General features: G+C 32.4%; 1 protein-coding gene across 4 annotated transcripts in view; it reads left to right on the forward strand.

The window, feature by feature from the left end:
* The first annotated feature begins 602 nt into the window (after positions 1 to 602).
* The window catches only part of LOC109617652 (serine/threonine-protein phosphatase 6 regulatory ankyrin repeat subunit B-like), a 343082-nt gene continuing 324737 nt past the window's right edge, over positions 603 to 18947 (forward strand). For 3 of the 4 annotated variants that reach the window (XM_066069383.1, XM_066069376.1, XM_066069373.1), the window contains exon 1: positions 603 to 811. In XM_066069383.1, the coding sequence (XP_065925455.1) occupies positions 731 to 811 (81 nt within the window). In that variant the 5' untranslated portion in view covers positions 603 to 730. The remainder of the gene's footprint in view (positions 812 to 18947) is intronic. The other variant, XM_066069382.1, reaches the window with a different exon arrangement.

Raw genomic sequence — 18947 nt, forward strand, 5'->3', positions numbered from 1 at the left:
TGCAAACATTGAAATGTTTTTGAATGACTTTTTAAACATGATACATGTAAAAGAAGTGAAATAATATTGAATTTTGTTGCTTAACAAAAAAACTGAATCTTAAAAAATTATCAAATCAAAGAATTGTTATTAGTATTCAAATTTAGACCTTTTTAAATAGTAAATTGTTTAGGAACATCCGTACTTGTAAATTAAACTAACATAAATAAAATGAACGTAAGTCTTCCTATAGACGATGTTATCGTTTAGATATTGCAAACACTGCGTTTTTCTTCATGCGGCCGATATTTTTGCTGAAACAGTTGGTAGTTTATAATATTGCCTAAACGGTCATGCTGTAAATAAATCATGTAGTATGTCGAAATATTTACATATTTGAAATATAAATTAAAAATACTATACAGTTTAATTGGACAGAAATAGTATCAAGAATTAACAAGTAAAGCTTAAAGATGAGTAAATATATAACACTCTCAAGTCATGTTACTTTTGACTCACAAAAAACAAATGTACTTTAATTCTGCCCACAATTTATGATTAAAAGCTGAACTTCGCTTGACTGTGTTATCTTAACACACCTCTCTTTAACCCAACAGTTGAAACGGTTTAAATCCCTCGCAGGAAGGTGAAACAAATATAGTCCGTTTCAAAACCTATAGTGTAAAACCTAAACCGAAAGTGGAATTTCCATTAGATTAATGACGTGTTGGTTCTTTCATGGCGGCTGGCAATGGAGTTTTATTTACGCACACAATGGCGTATTGTTTTATTGGGGACACTTATCTTGTCTTCTCTCCTTCTCTCTGAATGTGTAAGTACATGTATACGATTGTTCCTTCTTAAGTCATTTAGAAAGCCTATTTAAACAACAATGGTAAAATGTTTGCATATAATTTGATATATGTTTTATATTTGATTAACTGTTGATTATTCCGTCATGTTTCTGTAACCGATCTCACTCTCTTCCGATTAGAAATGCCATTTCAACTACTTTTTAAATGTCACCCTTTTAAATCCAGTGATACGTGGTTTCCAAATAAAACTTTTGGGTTCTGTTCTAAGAATAATAAAATCTATACTTACGTGTCTAAATTTAGCCGTTTTGCCAAAAACTAAAAACCACCTGCATACGAATACCGGCTTACACCTTAGGTATTTCAACACGTGCGACTTGATGTCCCAAAGTATGACTAAATTTTACCTGATAAGTACTAATTGAAAAATAATCAAAAATATACTTTTATTTTTGATAAGCTAGCCCAAATAGCCAAAATGAGAGGAAGGTGGTGGACACGTTTTGACAAATCCAAGTCCGTAGGAGTTTGCATCAAATTATATACTTGCGAAGAAATAATACTGAATGATTACAATAAGTTTGAATATATTTAATGGCAACTTACTTCAAGTGTACATAGACAGTAATATGTGACAAATGTTAAAAAAAAAACTAGGCAATTAGTCTCTTGAATGCAAGATTATAGTTTTGATGAATAAAACTATTTCGCCTACAAGGCACGGCTTTTGTGAGATAATAGGATATAACTTTCAAGAACAGGATGACCAAAAACGTAGGTTGATGATAAATGAACATCATTGCTGCAAAGCGAAGGACGAGTTTATCATGCATCGCAAACATATTGGATATCTTGGTAATACAAAAAAATTAAACAAAATGAAGGATTTGATGCAATTTAAGCTTTATGGAACAAAATACCAGAACAAATTGTGACAAGGAACGCGAGTTGACTAATTACATCATTTAAGTGTAAGGCGAGTTTAATATCGGGCGGATACTCTGGATCTCAGACAACTTTGACTTAAATTATGCAAATTAATATGCATACAGTAGCGTTTTCTAATTCATACATTTTATACCACAAACGATTGGAAGAAACCTTTTTTAAATGCATTTGTAAATAATGAACGAATTGTGCTATACGTCTATATGAAATAATAAGGTGTTGTCTTTTAAAAAAGGACTGCAATACGTGGACCATTTGCATATGTTTTTAACGGAAACGCCAAAGCCTTACAATTATCACAGATTCGACTGACTCTATTCCCCTGTTTTTATATGAGGACTTCTACAGAGGAGACCTCTAATTGCAAAAGTGTTATGATGCCTAGTATCGTAGCAGGGCTGCTTTTTTTGCTTCTACATTGTATCACGGACAGCACTGACCATTAACCTCAGAATTGAACATAATCATGAACTAATTTAATGAAGGTTGCCTGTATACATGAAGTTAAAGACACATGCATTGCTGAACGTGTTCATGATCATATGAAGTACACTCTTCTCCGCCTTTAGCGTATTTACTTCGGAATCTCTATACATTTCTTGGTACAGTACTTCATGGAGTAAAAATTCCAACTGATCTTTATAATTGAAAAATGTGAAATGGTTCTTCAAAAAATACGTACTTTTCGAAATTTATTTTTGCAAAGTACATTTTTTTGGAACCAGGTCAAAGTACTAATATTATGAGAGCGAGTTTAATATAAGCATTTTGGTGTGTTTTGCAATCTCGAGCTCCTATGTACTGTTATTATAATATGTATGATGTTAATTACTAAATAAATATTACTTAAACTATAGGTATTATGAAAAAAAAAACAATCAAGGTGATATGCATACAAAGTTCAACAATTTACACACAAAGGACAATTTGTGAAATTCATTTGATCAACAAAGGATATGGTTACCAGTCAACAGTTTTACCATGCAATTTTAACCCGCTTTAATTTCTTTGTGAATATGTATGCAGCAAATTAATTACTTTGAAAAGGATATCTTTAAAAAAAAAATACTGGGCTATGTCAGAAACAAAAATAATTAATTTATCAAATGAATAAAAAATATCCTCCTCCTTTTATTTTTCTTAATTGCCATCGTTTAAAATTTAACGCTAAAACTTAATTTCATCAATGTCAACTTTAAAATGTACATTTTTATCACAGCTTCAAGAATAGCAAAATTTTAGTCTTGATTTGCGAAAAACACAGAAGAATAGATACATGTAACTTAACTTCTCTATTCTGTTCATGTTTCAATTTAAGTGAAAAAAATTACTGCTTAGTGGATTCGATCCAACGACCACAACATCAAAAAGACCTCCGCGTTACCACTAGGCCACGCATTTAATATTTCCATGGTTATATACATGATTGTATTAGAAACGACACTAATTGAAATATTTGTCTAATTTTCAGTACGAAGACCACGTTAAATCAAAAATAATTCAATGTAAACGTGTACTACAATACCTGTAGAACTTAATTTTAATCGGATGTCTTTGGTTTAGAGTGCTTCAAACAGTCAAATATCCCAATTGTTATCGTATACTAACTACTATCCTATACATCCCTAATAAAACCTGAATACTCTAATGATGTCGTGTAAGATAATTAAGACTCTTAGAGCATGGTGACTGTGTAATTTGCGTTTCTTTGAATGTATTTAAACTAAATATTTTATAATATTGAAAATGTCTGATGTTCGCAAATGGCAATATTTCAGGTCAAATCGTATATTAAGTGCGTACGTCACCTTGACATAGTTTCTCAAATCAGCAGAAAATTTTCATGAATTCTATCATAATAAAGTAATTTTTCTGCTGATTCGAGAAACTATTTTAAAGTATAGTGAGGCACCTTAACATGATCTAGTTTTATTTTGTAGAGGCTATTTATAGCACAATGTCAGCGTCTTTCTATATTCTATTGTTATATACATTTTAAGGCTCTTTAACCGGTGTTGTATAGCAGTTTTTCCCCCATAGTAGCTTCTCCCCCCGGAAAACCTACTATATAGTAGCCTTTCCCCCTGGGGGTACAAACTACTATATAGTAGCTTTTCCCCCATAGTAGGGTTTCTCCCTCACGTTTTTGGTTCAGATTTTATAAAAAATACTTATGGAAACCCAGTAAGGATTAAAATCAATGTTTCTATACTCCCAGGTTGTATATCTGCATTCACTGTACAGGTTAAGTTTCATTTTGCCGATTTATTATTTTTATAAACAATGCCGAAAATTGAACATGTGTGTAATTGAATTATACGTAAAACTTAATTAATTTAGGTAATTAATTAAAAAAGTACTTGATTTTACAAAATATACACTTATATGTATAATTCTGTGTTCTGAATTTGTAAGTGAAAAATATTTTGAGAATTTTTTAAAATAAATCTATCACTCGGTCTGTTTGTTTGTGCAAATTTTATCTAGGCTAAACCTCTGTTTTAGATAAATTTTGTTTTCGATGTTTCAGACTCTGATGTTTAAAATCCTATTATAATGAATGTAGTGCATATTCTTTAGGGTCCCATGTCTCATAAACTAGAGATAACCATATCACCATATATTCAGAGTGGCAGTGGTTTACCACTTGTAGATGACTCTGAAAATTTAAGCCCTCAGGGTAGGCGCCATCGATGTTTCAGGGCCTGGGGATCTATTCACAAAAAATCGTACGTCTACGATTACACTCTAAACTTACGACAAACGTACGTTTACGTTTATGGTGCTATTCACAAAAGCTGTCGTAAGATAACAACGTTGGCGTACGTCTGTTACAGTCGTAAGTGCGTCTAAGTTCTTAGTTACCGACAATGCTCAGGCGCAGTGGGCATTGTGGAAAAATGACGCCACGCTGTATTTTCGCTCATTTACATTCGCATAACTTTTATAGCGCCTTTGAGCACAGACGTATATAACGAAGTCACTTCTTTTCTTCCCATACGCCTATTTTAATGTATGTATGTTTACGATTATCGACAGAAAGAAAATCCACATGTGCCTGACGTTAAAAATATTTCTTTTGTATAACAATAAAATATTTCTCTGTTTTATAATAGTGTTATTATATTCCTGGGAATAATTTTGTTGTGAAAAGAAAAATTTTGAACATCAGACGCATGTGAGAAAATCTTAGTTCTGTATGAAATTTATGTCATGTTTTTTAACTTCCAAAAAATCTACTGCAGAATTTGTTTGTAAGAAAACGTGGCATTTTTAAAATATTGTCAAAAACACTTTGAGTTTATCGCTACATGTACATTTTAAATATGCCGGTTTATTTTGTCTGTTTCGGCGATAATAAAGTTACTAAGTGTTATTACCCACGTCGGCGTGTCCATTGATAATTTTCCTTTCGATATTGTGATTTTTTTTAAAGGTCGTCTGAAGATTAGATGTAGTATTTCTTTCATATTTTTTCTGTAGAAAAGTCAATAAGATGTTATTTAGTTCATGACTATCATTAGATTTTAATTAAAAATATGATCTAACATGATGGACTTTTGAGATCATGCTTGAAGTATTAATATTTGGCAGTTTAATATTTAGACCTTGTTGTGAGCTGAAGCTCACAATAGGAAATTAAAACAAACGTGCAAAGGTATAAATATTTCGGTCTTTTTAATCAGTTTAAAAGTTGTTTCAAAGAAAAAAAAATGTTAGACACAAATTTCTTAAAGGCTGGGTCTACCTTATGTATAATTTTTTAGGGGGACCAGACGGACCCCCCCCCCCCGATCCATGCATGATATTTAGTACGCTGATTACATTACATACTGATATCTAATTAGTGTGTATGCATATGACTACTGTCTAACTGATTTAATGCATTTGTAGGAATAAAAGAAAACGCCTATAGTATCAAATAATTTTCGTAGTTTTAACTAATATTGATTCGATATACCCGGTGTAACGATGAAAAGTGACCCTGTAGAATACTGACCCGGGGGTCAAATTTCTACGGAGAAAACTGACCCAAGGTCAGTATTCTATGACAAGTAGGGTACTTTTTCTACAGTAGAAAACCATTCCAGACCTGTAGATCTACGACCCCCACACGTTGAAAACGGGCCCCATCAAATTTTGACCTCGCTTAAAAACATCAAAAAGTTTCTACTTGAGAAAAAAAATAATTGCAGAGACCAATTAGTGTATTCCAACAAACACGAAATTACACAGGGCGAAAAACCATCTTTAAGCAAGTCCTTAAAGGTGGCTTAAAGGTGACTTAAAGGAGCTTAAAGGCTATACAACCTTTAAGCCGCCTTTAAGTCACCTTTAAGCAAGTGCTTATAGGTCCTTAATGTCCAAACTTCTTTAAGCTACCTTTAAGCCACCTTTAAGCCACCTTTAAGCATCTTTAAGTGGCATTTACGCTCTCTTTACGCTGCCTTTATACTGTCTTTAAGTGGCCTTTAAGTCAATATTGATCAAGCTGAACAATAAAAACATATATTAAATGCAAAAGCTCTTTTATAGAGATAGGAGGGGGTCATCCGAGTGATAATATAATTTCCAAGGAAGGGGGGGGGTGTTCCAGGCGGTTTTAATCGTCGCTCCATTAAACACAGATCGCTATCATCAGCACCGCTCTGATGGACACAGATTGCCGTTATGAAATTCTTTATAATTTTTGGGGGGTTTCAAAATTATTGTAGGTATGAGCGCAGTCTCTGTATCTTAATATGTGCATAAAACTAATTAAAGTATGTTTGTTTCCTATTATAAATTAATCGGTGAAAAAAATCTCTCTCTCTCTCTCTCTCTCTCTCTCTCTCTCTCTCTCTCTCTCTCTCAGTTCATCCGGTTATTAAACAAAAAAAAGATGATGAACCAAAAATGCATGATTTAATTTGTAAATCGGTTTAAGGTTTGTATTTTTTTTTTCAATTTTCATTATTTCTAACTCTAGATCTGCTAGATACTTGTTAAAGATGAAAAGACTCTCAACTGCCTTTGTTATATCGGGCAGGATATTACTGCTTTGTTTGTCTAGACATAGTTTTGTTCGTTTGTGTATATCTAATTAGAGTCTATTGTTTGTCCAACTTAAGAAAACCCCTGGAACTAACACAGAATATACAAGATATACACAGCAGTTGTGTCGTGTGCACAGGTGCATGTTTGTGTATATCTAATTAAAGTCTATTGTTTGTCCAACTTTAGAAAACCCCTGGAACTAACACAGAATATACAAGATATACACAACAGGTGTGTCGTGTGCCCAGGTGCACGTCAGGGTTTCTAAAGGCGTTGAATCTTAGTATGTACGAGTATACGATAAGTCTAGTGAATAAAAGTTAATTTACATTTGTAATTCATTTTCAAAGTATTATTTCCTAGCTCTGGGTTTCAAAGATGTTACGTCTACAAATTAACGATACATGTATGTAAGAGTAAAATCTTGAGGCTAATTAATTAATGTACCGGTGATCATAAATAGGGGTTGATTATTTAAATATATGTATAAGGGTAAATATGTCAAATATACCCGGCCTGGCACATCATACAATTGTATGTACAAGTCATTTGCAATTGCAACATGCAGTAAATACGTCACCGGTAATTGGTAATTTTGTTTGTTATAGAATTGATAGTTTAAAAATCATGTACATGTACATACAATTACATGTAAATATTTAAACATATTGGAACGGTGCCGCGATCATGAAAACCGGGAAATTGCGGGAAATTGAACAAATACCCTAATAGTATCAATGCATTTAATAAAAGAAATGATTTCATTTTCTTTGTTACATTTTTATAGCTATAAATTAGATGAACGTATATCTACTCGGTTTAAATTTATTAACTAAGAAAGCCTACTATAGTGAACCTAACGGTTTCCATTTAGGTATAATGTATTTTTGTTCACTGAAGACCAAGTTCCGTATTTCATTCTAAATACATGCATGCATGTAATTTATAAATTAGATATAATTGATTGTTACAAACTGAATGGTTTGTCAAAATCTTTTCAAGTAAACACATTCAATACAGTGATTCAATATCCACTGATATATAGGATATAAAAACGCTCATATATATGTAAGTTGCCGTGGCGCAGAGGATGTGTGGTGATGCTAGTAAACTAAGGGTCCCGGGTTCAATTCTCGCCGTGGCCGGTTTTTTTTGTGTGTTTTTTTTTCATTTTTCTTTCTAGAACAAAAACCGTTTTAATACCTTTTCTTCCATAAAGTTAATACATTTTGTTGGAAATTAAGCACAATATTGAATTAAATTTTTTTTAATGGCTTAAAGGTGGCTTAAAGGTAGCTTAAAGGTGGCTTAAAGGTGGCTTAAAGAAGTTTGGACATTAAGGACCTATAAGTTGTCCTTAAAGGTGGCTTAAAGGTGGCTTAAAGATGGTCTTTAAGCTGCCTTTAAGCCATCTTTACGCTTTCTTTAAGCCACCTTTAAGCAATGCTTATAGCTTAAAGGTAGCTTAAAGGTGGCTTAAAGATCGTCTTTAAGCTACCTTTAAACACCTTTAAGCTATCTTTAAGGAGGACTTAAAGATGGTCATTCATCCTGTGAAAGGTCGCAAACTGGTTTGTTTTGTTCAAATTCTTATATCAAATGTTCCCGCATAGGAGAAAACTAGTTTCCTTAATATACAAACAACACGTGCAAGAAACGTAATTCTAATCAAAAGGTAACGATTAACGCATCGCTGAAACAAGTTATTGGAGGGTGCAATTTTGCAGTGATTCACAAATGACATTATATTATGCTACTGCAGTAAACGTATTATATTTGGCGTGTACGATATTTGGCGGAAATTAGTTTATGAACAAGTCGGTGTAGATTTGAATTAGCGTATTCCTGAATGTGACTATTCTTTTACATGTATGACATTTAGCGATGTACTTGATTTAGCGGAAGCCGCATTTCGGTGTAGATTTGAATTAGCGTATTCCTGAATGTGACTATTCTTTTACATATATGTAGGACATTTAGCGATGTACTTGATTTAGCGGAAGCCGCATTCCGCCAAAAACGCTAAATAGAATACACAGCCAAATGTAATACGTTTACAGTATTTAGATGTAATATTTCACATAATAAAATATTGTTTAAATTATTAAACATTATACATGTATGTATTAGACCGAATGCTTTTTACCTGACAGATCATACATTTTGCCTCAAATAAACTATAAAGGACTCCCCTTCCGGACTTTCTGTATGCAACATGTTGACGATGACTTAATGTTTTACTTATCGGCAAACATATCTCAATAGATGATATACTTTATTAACACTCAGTTAAGAGTTCACTTTTTCAAGAATATTAATAAAATAACCGCTGTTTTTTTTCTAGATATTCTAGATTGAGTATAAATGCCTGGAACACTTACATGTTTCTGCTAAATCAAAGGAGAGTTTAATGTTAAGTCAGAATATGCCGATATTAATTGCTAGATTCAGATGTCGTTTTCAATAGAAGTCAAAGTCAATGCTACATGTAAAGCCCTTTTTAGTGTCATTGTTACTTTGCGATTTGCTATCACTGTTATATACCGAAGTTTGCAAGTACATTTTAATTTTGATTACGATAGTGGTCGATTTCAAACTCACACAGAATCATCTGTAAAGTATTTTGTTTCTTTTGTTCAATTCTAAATTCGAAGTTTTGGAATTTGTGACGTTTATATTGACTGTTTTATCATATTATATCAAGCATTGTATTTGTCTAACATATATTCTTCTTAGTAAACCTGTTGTAACAAAAAAATAATTGTTCTTAGAAAAATCAAAATGGGATGATGATGCAATCGTGGATTTAAGGAGTGGGGGAATTCCAACTTTTTAAATTCACTCATCAAATTGACCGATAATAGGCCTAGAGCCCCCCTGGCAAATATAATTATCCCTCGGATCCCCCTCCCCCACCCATTTTTTTCTTTCTGTTTTTTTTCTGCATACAACAAGGGCGTGTTTTTTATTCATTCAGATTGATATTATACCTTTTCAGTCATGGTTTGACAATGTAAACATATGTCATTCCTCCCTCCCCCCCCCAACTCTCCTAACCTTTTAATTTTTTTTCTCCTAGATTTGCGCCTGTTTTAAATATCTATTTCTCTAAGGTACGTCTTTTTCTTCTATTGCTTTGATTTAATGTGAGGGAAACATTTTTTAATCAATGTACTTTAATTAACTAAACGTGAATGTATCTTTCATTTTTAATTTGAAAAATTAAATGACAGACTAAGATAACGATGATAAACAATAACAGGTGATCGGAAAAGCATACTCAAGCTGGTTTTTCGAACAATTTAGTATCAAACAGGCAACCCCCCCCCCCCCGGCCCAGCACCAGCACCACCCCTGCATCCACCCTAAAGACAATAGTAATAATAATAATATATAGTCGATATTCTACACGATCATTTTTCTACAACTCTTACGGAGAATAATGACCCACAGGCCATAATTCCTATGATGTAATCCAAGTATTCTACAACGAAGTGGGTCATTTTTCTACGTAGAAAAATGACCCACGGTCAATATTCTATGGGGGTCACTTTTCGTCGTTACACCGGCATTGCTATCGCGTAACATATATCTTTTCCAATATTTGTAAGGTTTTTAATGGTGATTTTGGATTATATGCTTGAATGATTATAATTGAGCTTCAAATAAGATTAAGAAATATAAATTTCAACCACCATTAACATATTTTGCAATAATGGATACAAAAGGATCTCCGGCACTGTTTTTCATGGCAAACCATAGTGCGTTATCAAATAGTAGTTTCTTCTCTTAATTTTGCTTATGACAAAAAGAAGGTAGAACTGCCATAACTCAACTATAAACATATCAATTATAGACTTACGTCAACCCAGTAGTAGACGTAAACTTACGACTGTTTTTTGACGTAACGTCACACGTACGACATTTTGTGAATAAGAAAAATCTGACGAAAAAATCTTACGTCAAACTTACGTCTACGATTAAACGTACGATTTTTTGTGAATAGATCCCCAGATGTTTAAAACCCCATTATAATGATTGAATAGTGTTAGTAGTATAGCACTAGTATATGACCCTGTAAGTTTTATCCCCCAGGTAGGGGGCCCTTGATGTTTCCGAGCCCGATGTTTAAAATCCAATTATAATGAATAGTGTATTTTTTAGGGCCATATATCTCAGAAACTTAAGTTGACAACATCACCATATTTTTACGGTCATTAAAAAGTAAAAACATCATTTGAAAATACATACTCACTCATATATTTCCTTATCAAAATGGTTAAAAATTACGTTAAATTCTGATTTTCTTTTTAAATTTTCGAACAAGAATACTAAAAAAGGTACGCGGGTAAATTCATTATTCTTCAAAACATTTAATCAATTCATAAGATGACTAATGATATAATAAATAAATAAATCAATAAATTTTCATTCATAAAAGTAGCAACCGAAAAAAAAATAAATGACTAACAAAACCGCACTTGATATACAACTTTTTTTACTTGCCAATTGATTAGAACAAGCTTATATCTAAAAAAAAAAATGAGTCAGTTCATCAAAGAAATGTGTTTGTTTTAATTTTTAATTACCTTTTTTCATTGTTCGAAGAACTAATATGGTATACAAGTAAATCTTTATTGCAAAAATACGAAATAAATAGTATGGTAAGATTTTTAGCTAGGTTAGTGTATCTTTTCTTATATGGCATCGTTTTCAAAATTGTATACTAGTATGTATAAACCACGTTGCAAAATAAAAAGCGGAAAAATTAGCACGCAGTGAATGATAATATATACATAAGGTTAGTAACAAGCAAAGATACCGACTTTGTTCAGGGTGTAAAGTTTTATTTCTTTTTTAAAATTGTTTACATCCTAAAACCTGAAAACGCTTCGTAAAAAATGTGCTTAAAGACATGAATATGAATATGCGTGACTTTAAAACAAAATTGTAAATACTAACTTTACACATGCCTTTAATACATAATCAATTATAATACCCTTACCCATGATTTAGAACCCCATCAATCGAAGTAAAACATTTCAGTTTCTCATCATATCATTGCACCCTTTCTCTTGTTTGATATTTAGAAGTAGAAAGATACGATTATATTTAAGATCGTCAATTCTAACGGTATTAATTTATTGTTATTCCCTTCTTCTACAAAATTAAGTCAAGATTGGTCAGTTAGTTTCCTGGGAGGAGTTTATACAAAGATGATAATACATGGGACAATTAGAGTTCCAAACTGGCATATTTTCACTCAAATGTATTCTGACGTGTTCTTTGAAAAATGTTAATGTCATAACGTCAAAGTCAAAACTGTAGATCAGCATCATTTAGATGAAAAAGATTAGAGGTATTCCGAAATCCGTGTAAAAGGTGTTCCAAAAAGGAGAAACAAAAGGTGAAATAAATAGTGATGACACAGGAATGTTATGAAGGCGCGTGCCTTTGTTCATATCAGGGGTGAAAAATTCATGTATTTTATTCTATATATTAAAATAAATGCCAAAATTATCCTTTATTATGAGAAATTAATATCATATCAGTCATTGCAAATTATTGCCACGAATGGTCCGCCATAAACATGACCGGAATGTAAAAAAGGGGGAACATCTACTATATAGTAGGTTTTCCGTGGGGGTAATCTGGCTATAAAAAGGGGGAAAACCCACTATATAGTCAGCTTTCCGTGGGGGAAAAACTGCTATATAGCCATTTTTCCGGGGGGCAAAACTACTATATAGCCATTTTTCCGGGGGGAAAGATGGCTAGGGGGAAAAGGCACTATATAACACCGGTCTACTGAGAGTGTATGAATACCAGATAGCTTCAGATTACACGCTTATATGCAAAACACGTTGATATCAACTGGATATTCTTTATATGTTATCGCAAAATTCATAAGATTTCAATCGTATAAACACAACGTCCATCTAACGACTAATTAAATTGTTTTACTTGTCAATGATAACAGTAGTGTTTAGGTCATAATCAATTTAACTTGAGTGCATAACTACACTGAAGCGTTAATAAACTGGAAGGTTTATGGTGTGCACCTGTCTTCTATCCCAACTTTATTATCTCGCTTGAATCCCAACATTTGATTTTTGGGTAAACAATAGGTGTAAAGATGAGACATTGTTAATATCAAAAAAAATATTTTAATAGGAAAAGTTGTGCTTCAGCCAAATCGTGAACATGCACATACTAAATCATCTTCACAACGTCAAGGTTTGTGATTACGGAACTCCACACAAATTCCGTAATCGCAAAACCTTGACGTTGTGAAGATGATACCAAATGACATTACACCGTGCAAATTGGGTCACATATTTTATTCTACCCTGCCCATTTGAGAACAAAAGTAGTACACCACTAATTCTTTTATAATTACAGTTTCGTTGTTGCAGCAAAAAAAAAAAGATTACTTTACAGGTTGAATAAAAGTTTTAGATACCGGTATATCATCTGCATAAGAAATTTACTTTTTTTTAGTTTGAAATGCGCAAGAAAGGGCCGGTGTGAAGAGGGTCCTAACCGAAAGTGGTTTTTCTTGATAAAACTTAATGTTCCAAACTTAATGTGATTCCTCGACAATTAAAAGAACATTGAACAGAAATAATCAATAAGTTATTCAGTGTTGTTTGCTGATTCAGATGACCTTACTGGTTCTAGAGGAAAATTTGCATTTAAGTTATGTTTTTGGAGTAAATGCGTATGTGGTAAAACGCACACCATGGCGCTATTTGGACACATAAGATTGTTGTCTGTTTTACTAGGAACATCCCTTTCCTTTTGCCCCCTTCTATATGAATGTGTAAGTATAAAGATTTTCTTTACGTAAAGTGTTCAGAAAACTCAACAAAGACTAATGATAAAGGTGCATTAGTATGTTTGGCTTGATATTTTTAAGTAATTACGTGCACATGTCCCCTGTTTATTAGTCAGTCCGCGACTATATTAAGTTAGGATGAAACTTAAAATGCGCTTGCGTAAATTGGAATTCTGGGAAGAAATTAGACACTTCGTGTTAGAAAAATTCGAAGACGTAATGAAACCGGTCTGTTTCTAGTTCAAACTGCGCATCAATGTATTGGAAGACTGTCAATGGGAATCGTCTGCAGCCACAGTCCGGAATCCGCGTATATCTTCCCATTCTCTTAAGGAGATTGAAAAGTAAATATATTGGAAGTAGTTTGCCACCAGACCATAAATTCAGAGAGCTATGTCTACAAAATTACAACTTTAAGTAATAAGTAGGTGTGCATTCATACATTGCGTGTACACCTCTACACGCTTAACTCCCCACTTACATGTACAGCCATAAAAAAATAAGGCTGCAAACTACATGTAGTTCTGCACCCGCATATAGTTATTGTTCTGAAAACTATTATCTAGTATTTTGATAGAATGTGTATTCATGTTTGCCCTAAAATTTTAATTCTGCTGACTAACTTTATTAGTTTTTTTTTAAAAAGCTAACCTTGTAGTCCTGCGTCGTTGCAGGTGATAAAATTAAAACACGCAGCAACACATACATTGCACACTTGAATGGTTTCCGACACATATCTCTTTTTTTTCATTTTAATTGACGAAATGTAACATTTTGTGAACTTCGGATGATGTGAATTATGGCCAAATTGACAAAAATAGATTTTGGAATTTTAGTTTCATTTTAAACTCACAAGATACAACAATCATAAAGAATAAATATATATATCATTATATGTGATGGGTTTATGGTGGCATAGTTATGCTACCACTTTTCCGATCTTTATGTCGTAGAGATACTGAATAAGTTATGTCGACTTGTTATTTATCAGCGTGTCAAACAAATTAAAATTTAAAAAAAAGTGTATATGCATAATTTCTGCCATCTAACTAGTATCATATTTTTCTGATATAAAGATTTGACAAATCAACATCAACAATCAATAAATCGACTTATCAGATGATTTTATATTTTTGTTGAAATCATATATGCCGACAAATCAGATGAAATGATACTGAAAAAAAATATGTGTAGTTAATTAACTTGTCAAATCTTAATGTTTTTTGTCAGATAATTGTGTCAACTTGTCATATTTTTTGTTGACTTGTCTCTTATTCATGTGATTTTACCTTTCGTCACGCATGCAAATTACGCATACAAGAAAATCAATGCTTTTTTAATCACTTAAAACTGCGTAGTTTCAGATTTAAATTCAGGATTTAAAAATCAAAGGAAACAAAATAGAAAATTTGGTTATTATTGTCAACTCTAGAACAATTTGTGGAAAAAAAGGTCAAAGCTTGCTTATTTAAGTTGTAAATCTGTCTTAAAATAGAATACACTATTTATTGAATTGGTCTCAATTGGGATGAAATATATTTTCCCGTCTTTTGAGGTACATTGAAGTTATATTTTCATTGAAAAATATATGTTAATTTTTATTCTATCCAATTAATTTTTTAGACTGCTACCCTATTTCCAGCAATTAAAACTGTAATTTAAATTAGAACTGAAAAATAAACTTGGGTCTCTGTCACATTCAACATTCAACACACAACAAAAAGGTTGTTTTGAATTGACATTTTTAAAAAATAGAAATATAACGTCGTTGTGCCTCCAGACAAAGGAGTTCTAATTATAGACTGGATTGTTTTTTGTTCTAAAATTAAAATAGATATTGTGCCGACAAATAAAATAGGGCACAACATTTTGTGACTAAGTTTTGTGCAAGATTCAAGCTTTATCTCAACAAATGGTTGTAGAGAGGACACAAAGTAAGCTCTTTCATACTTTTTCAGAATTTCATATCTTCAATATAAGTATGCACCTTCGCATTTCTACACTGTTCTATGTGATTAAAAAGGCATTGCTCTGTTCTTGTTGCGAAATTGTAAAACATCATATGTATTCCTTTTTAGCTCGCCTGATCAAAATTTGTTCTTTGACTGTCGTTGGCGTTGGCGTCGTTGTCGTAACCTTTTCACATTTTCATCATCTCCAGAACCACTGAGCCAATTTTAATCCACTTGGCACAAAGAATCATTGGGTAAAGGGGATTCAATTTTTTTTTCAAATAAATAACAATGCCCTCTATGAAATGAAAATGAAATTTTTGTGAAGTATCCTCAGGTTGTGTAAAAACAAGTTTGTTGAAATCATGGCCCTGGGAGGTAGTGTGTAGCAACAATTGGAGGATGAATTTTTACAAAGGATTATATAAAAAAAATGTTTTAAGTATTCTTCTCTTGAACTTTTTGACCAGAAAAGCTGAAATTTGTTTGGGAACATCCTTATGTTGTGTAGATTTAAGTTTGTTTAAATCATTATCCCCGGGGGTAGGATTAGACCACAACGAATAATTGAAATTTTACAAAGAATTATATAGAGAAAATGTTTTAAAAAATTCTTCTCATAAACCACATCGTCAAAAGCTGAAACTTGTTTGGAAATATCCTCAGGTAGAGTAAATTCAAGTTTGTTCATAAAATGGTCCCTAGGGGTAGGATGGGGCTACATCGGGGGTATTAATTTTTACACAGGAATTCATAGAAAAAAAATGTTAAAAAATGTTCCGCATAAAAACCATTTGACCAGAAAAGCTGAAACTTGTTTGAAAACACCCTCATGTAATGTACATTCAAGTTTGTCCAAATCATATTACCGGGAATGTGATTGGTCCACATCGGGCATACATTTTTACACAGGAATATATAGAGAAAACAACTTCATGTAGTTAAATCAAATCATAATCCCTGAGGGAAGGATCGGGCCACATCGGGGGGATGATAAAAATGTTTAAAAATCTTCTTATTAAAAAACTGTTTGACCCGAAAAGCAGAAACGTTTGGGAAGCGTCCCCAGATAGTGTAGAGTTGGGACCACAAAAATGGGGTTAAATTTTACAAATGCTTATATAGAGAAAATGTTTAAAAATAAAAATCAACTTTGCGAAAACAAAAAACACGAAAAAAAAAAACATTCGCAGGTAGAGTAGATTAAAGTTTGTTCAAATTATGTTGTTCAAATTATAAACCCCGAAAAATGGATGGGGCCGCAATGTTAGGGGATGAATTTTTATTCAGATTTATATTTTCAAGAAAAAATCTTGAAATATCTTCTCAAAAACCATTTTGTCAAAAAAGCTGGGACCTATGTAGAAGAAACCTCATGTAGTGTAGAATTATGATCCCCTGGTGTAGGGTGGGTAGGGTATGGCCACAATGGGAAGGGGTGAATTTGAACAAAAGATTAAAAGAGGAAACATCTTTTTAAAGCTTATTCTTAAAGAGACTTGGACACGATCTGAGATCAAATATTTTATTTCTATTTTTTTTTTTGTATTAAATAGTTTACCGGTACATTTTAAATGTTTGACCATAATATTGAATGTTAAAGTCAAGTTACAAGCGAGATACAGAGGTAAGAATTGGTTGTTATGTAAACAAAGCTCGAGTCTTATAGTTTTTTACAAAATATGTAATGTAGAGATTTACCATTTCTTAGACAAAATGACATGTAAAAAACAATTTAAACTAACTCAATATCTTCATAAATACTAGTATCAACAAAAGAAAGATACATTTGATTGAAACTTACACCAATACAACACATATGTAAAAAATGACAATATTGGAGCTTTGTTTCCAAAACAAAGAATTATGAAATCTCTTTCTTGCTTATAACTTGATATTTGACTTTCAAATTTTGACATAGCATTAAAAACTTCTTTATTTATCAGTTTAAACATTGAAAATGAAAAAATAAAACTTGAAAATTTTTTGTTAAATCGTGTCCAAGTCCCTTTAAAATCAGTCGTCCAAGAAAGCTGTAACTTGTGGGGGGGGGGGGGGTGGTTCGAATTTTTAGATAGGAATGTATATTAGAGAAAAACCTTTAAAAATCATCTGAAAAAGCATTCAGCCCAAAAAGCTGAAACTTGTGTGAGAGCACAAGTTTGATCAAATCACGGTTCCCCGAAGAAAGATGGGGCCACTAAAGGGGTGGAGATTAAATACATGTAGGAATAGAGAATGATCGTCTTTCAAATACCGAGAAAAACCCAAAAGGAGTCTGGTTTTAACATAAAAATATGTGGTACATGTAAAAATAGGAAGATTTTAAACTTTTTGAGCAAGATCTCTTCTACTAAATTGTCAAGTCATTTTGAATTATATATTGCAATGCTGATTTGATCAGAATTATGGCTGCTGTTGCTCAGGTGAGTGATGTGATCCCTTGGCCTCTTGTTTATCTTTTGATAGCAGTTTTGGTCAGCTTTGGGCAGAATCAAGCCAGTTCAAGAAATGTTTACATTTTGATACTCAACTGTTTAAGATGGCCACAAATCCTTCTTAACCTTTCATAATATTACTCGTTTGTAACACGCATGTCACGAGATATCCATTTCGGTATGCGTGTTTGATATTAAAAAGTTTGAATATCTCTTTGATTGTTCTTTACAACAGAGAAAATATAACCATACTACATAATAATTTACACGGGAATAGAGGAACAAGTAAACATTCAAAACCATACATTATTAATGAATAACCTTGGAATTATTCGTTGAGTTTTATGAGGTGATAATTTTGGTCGGGAGTGAGCAAACCCATAAAGGCTTTATTTTCAGACTTCTGTGAGAGATCTGATCAACTTATCTATACTACTATATTAAAATAATAGACTCGAATTTTTGGGCTTTAATACCGAGAAATCGGAAGAGTACTGTCTTTTGTTTTATATATTTTAAACATTAATGGTACTTAAAGATTACCAGTTTGTTTTTATTTTTTATCAATCAAGCTTCGCTAATTACATGTAATAATCAAGAAAAATTCCTCGGAAATCATGTGGATTTTTTGAATTTTACAATCTTGCGCATGCGCATTACATTCACGCTAAATCATGGTCTCTTTAGTTTTATGTTACCACAATATCACATTTGCATGGAAAAACTCATAAATGATATTACAAATACGTGTAAATTTTCATTGAAAATTTGTCATATATTCTATTCATCAAAGGGAATACGGGAGAAAAGTTTAGCTATAACTCAGTTCATTTAATATGAAAAATCCAAAGAATTCCGAATGACAACACGGTGTGTAAATTCGAAGCGAGTAAAATAAACGTTGGTGGAAAAGTGTTGAATTCTTCATTAATATGAATTA

This window comes from Magallana gigas, chromosome 8 (assembly GCF_963853765.1).
Source record: "Magallana gigas chromosome 8, xbMagGiga1.1, whole genome shotgun sequence".
Lineage (NCBI taxonomy): Eukaryota > Metazoa > Mollusca > Bivalvia > Ostreida > Ostreidae > Magallana > Magallana gigas.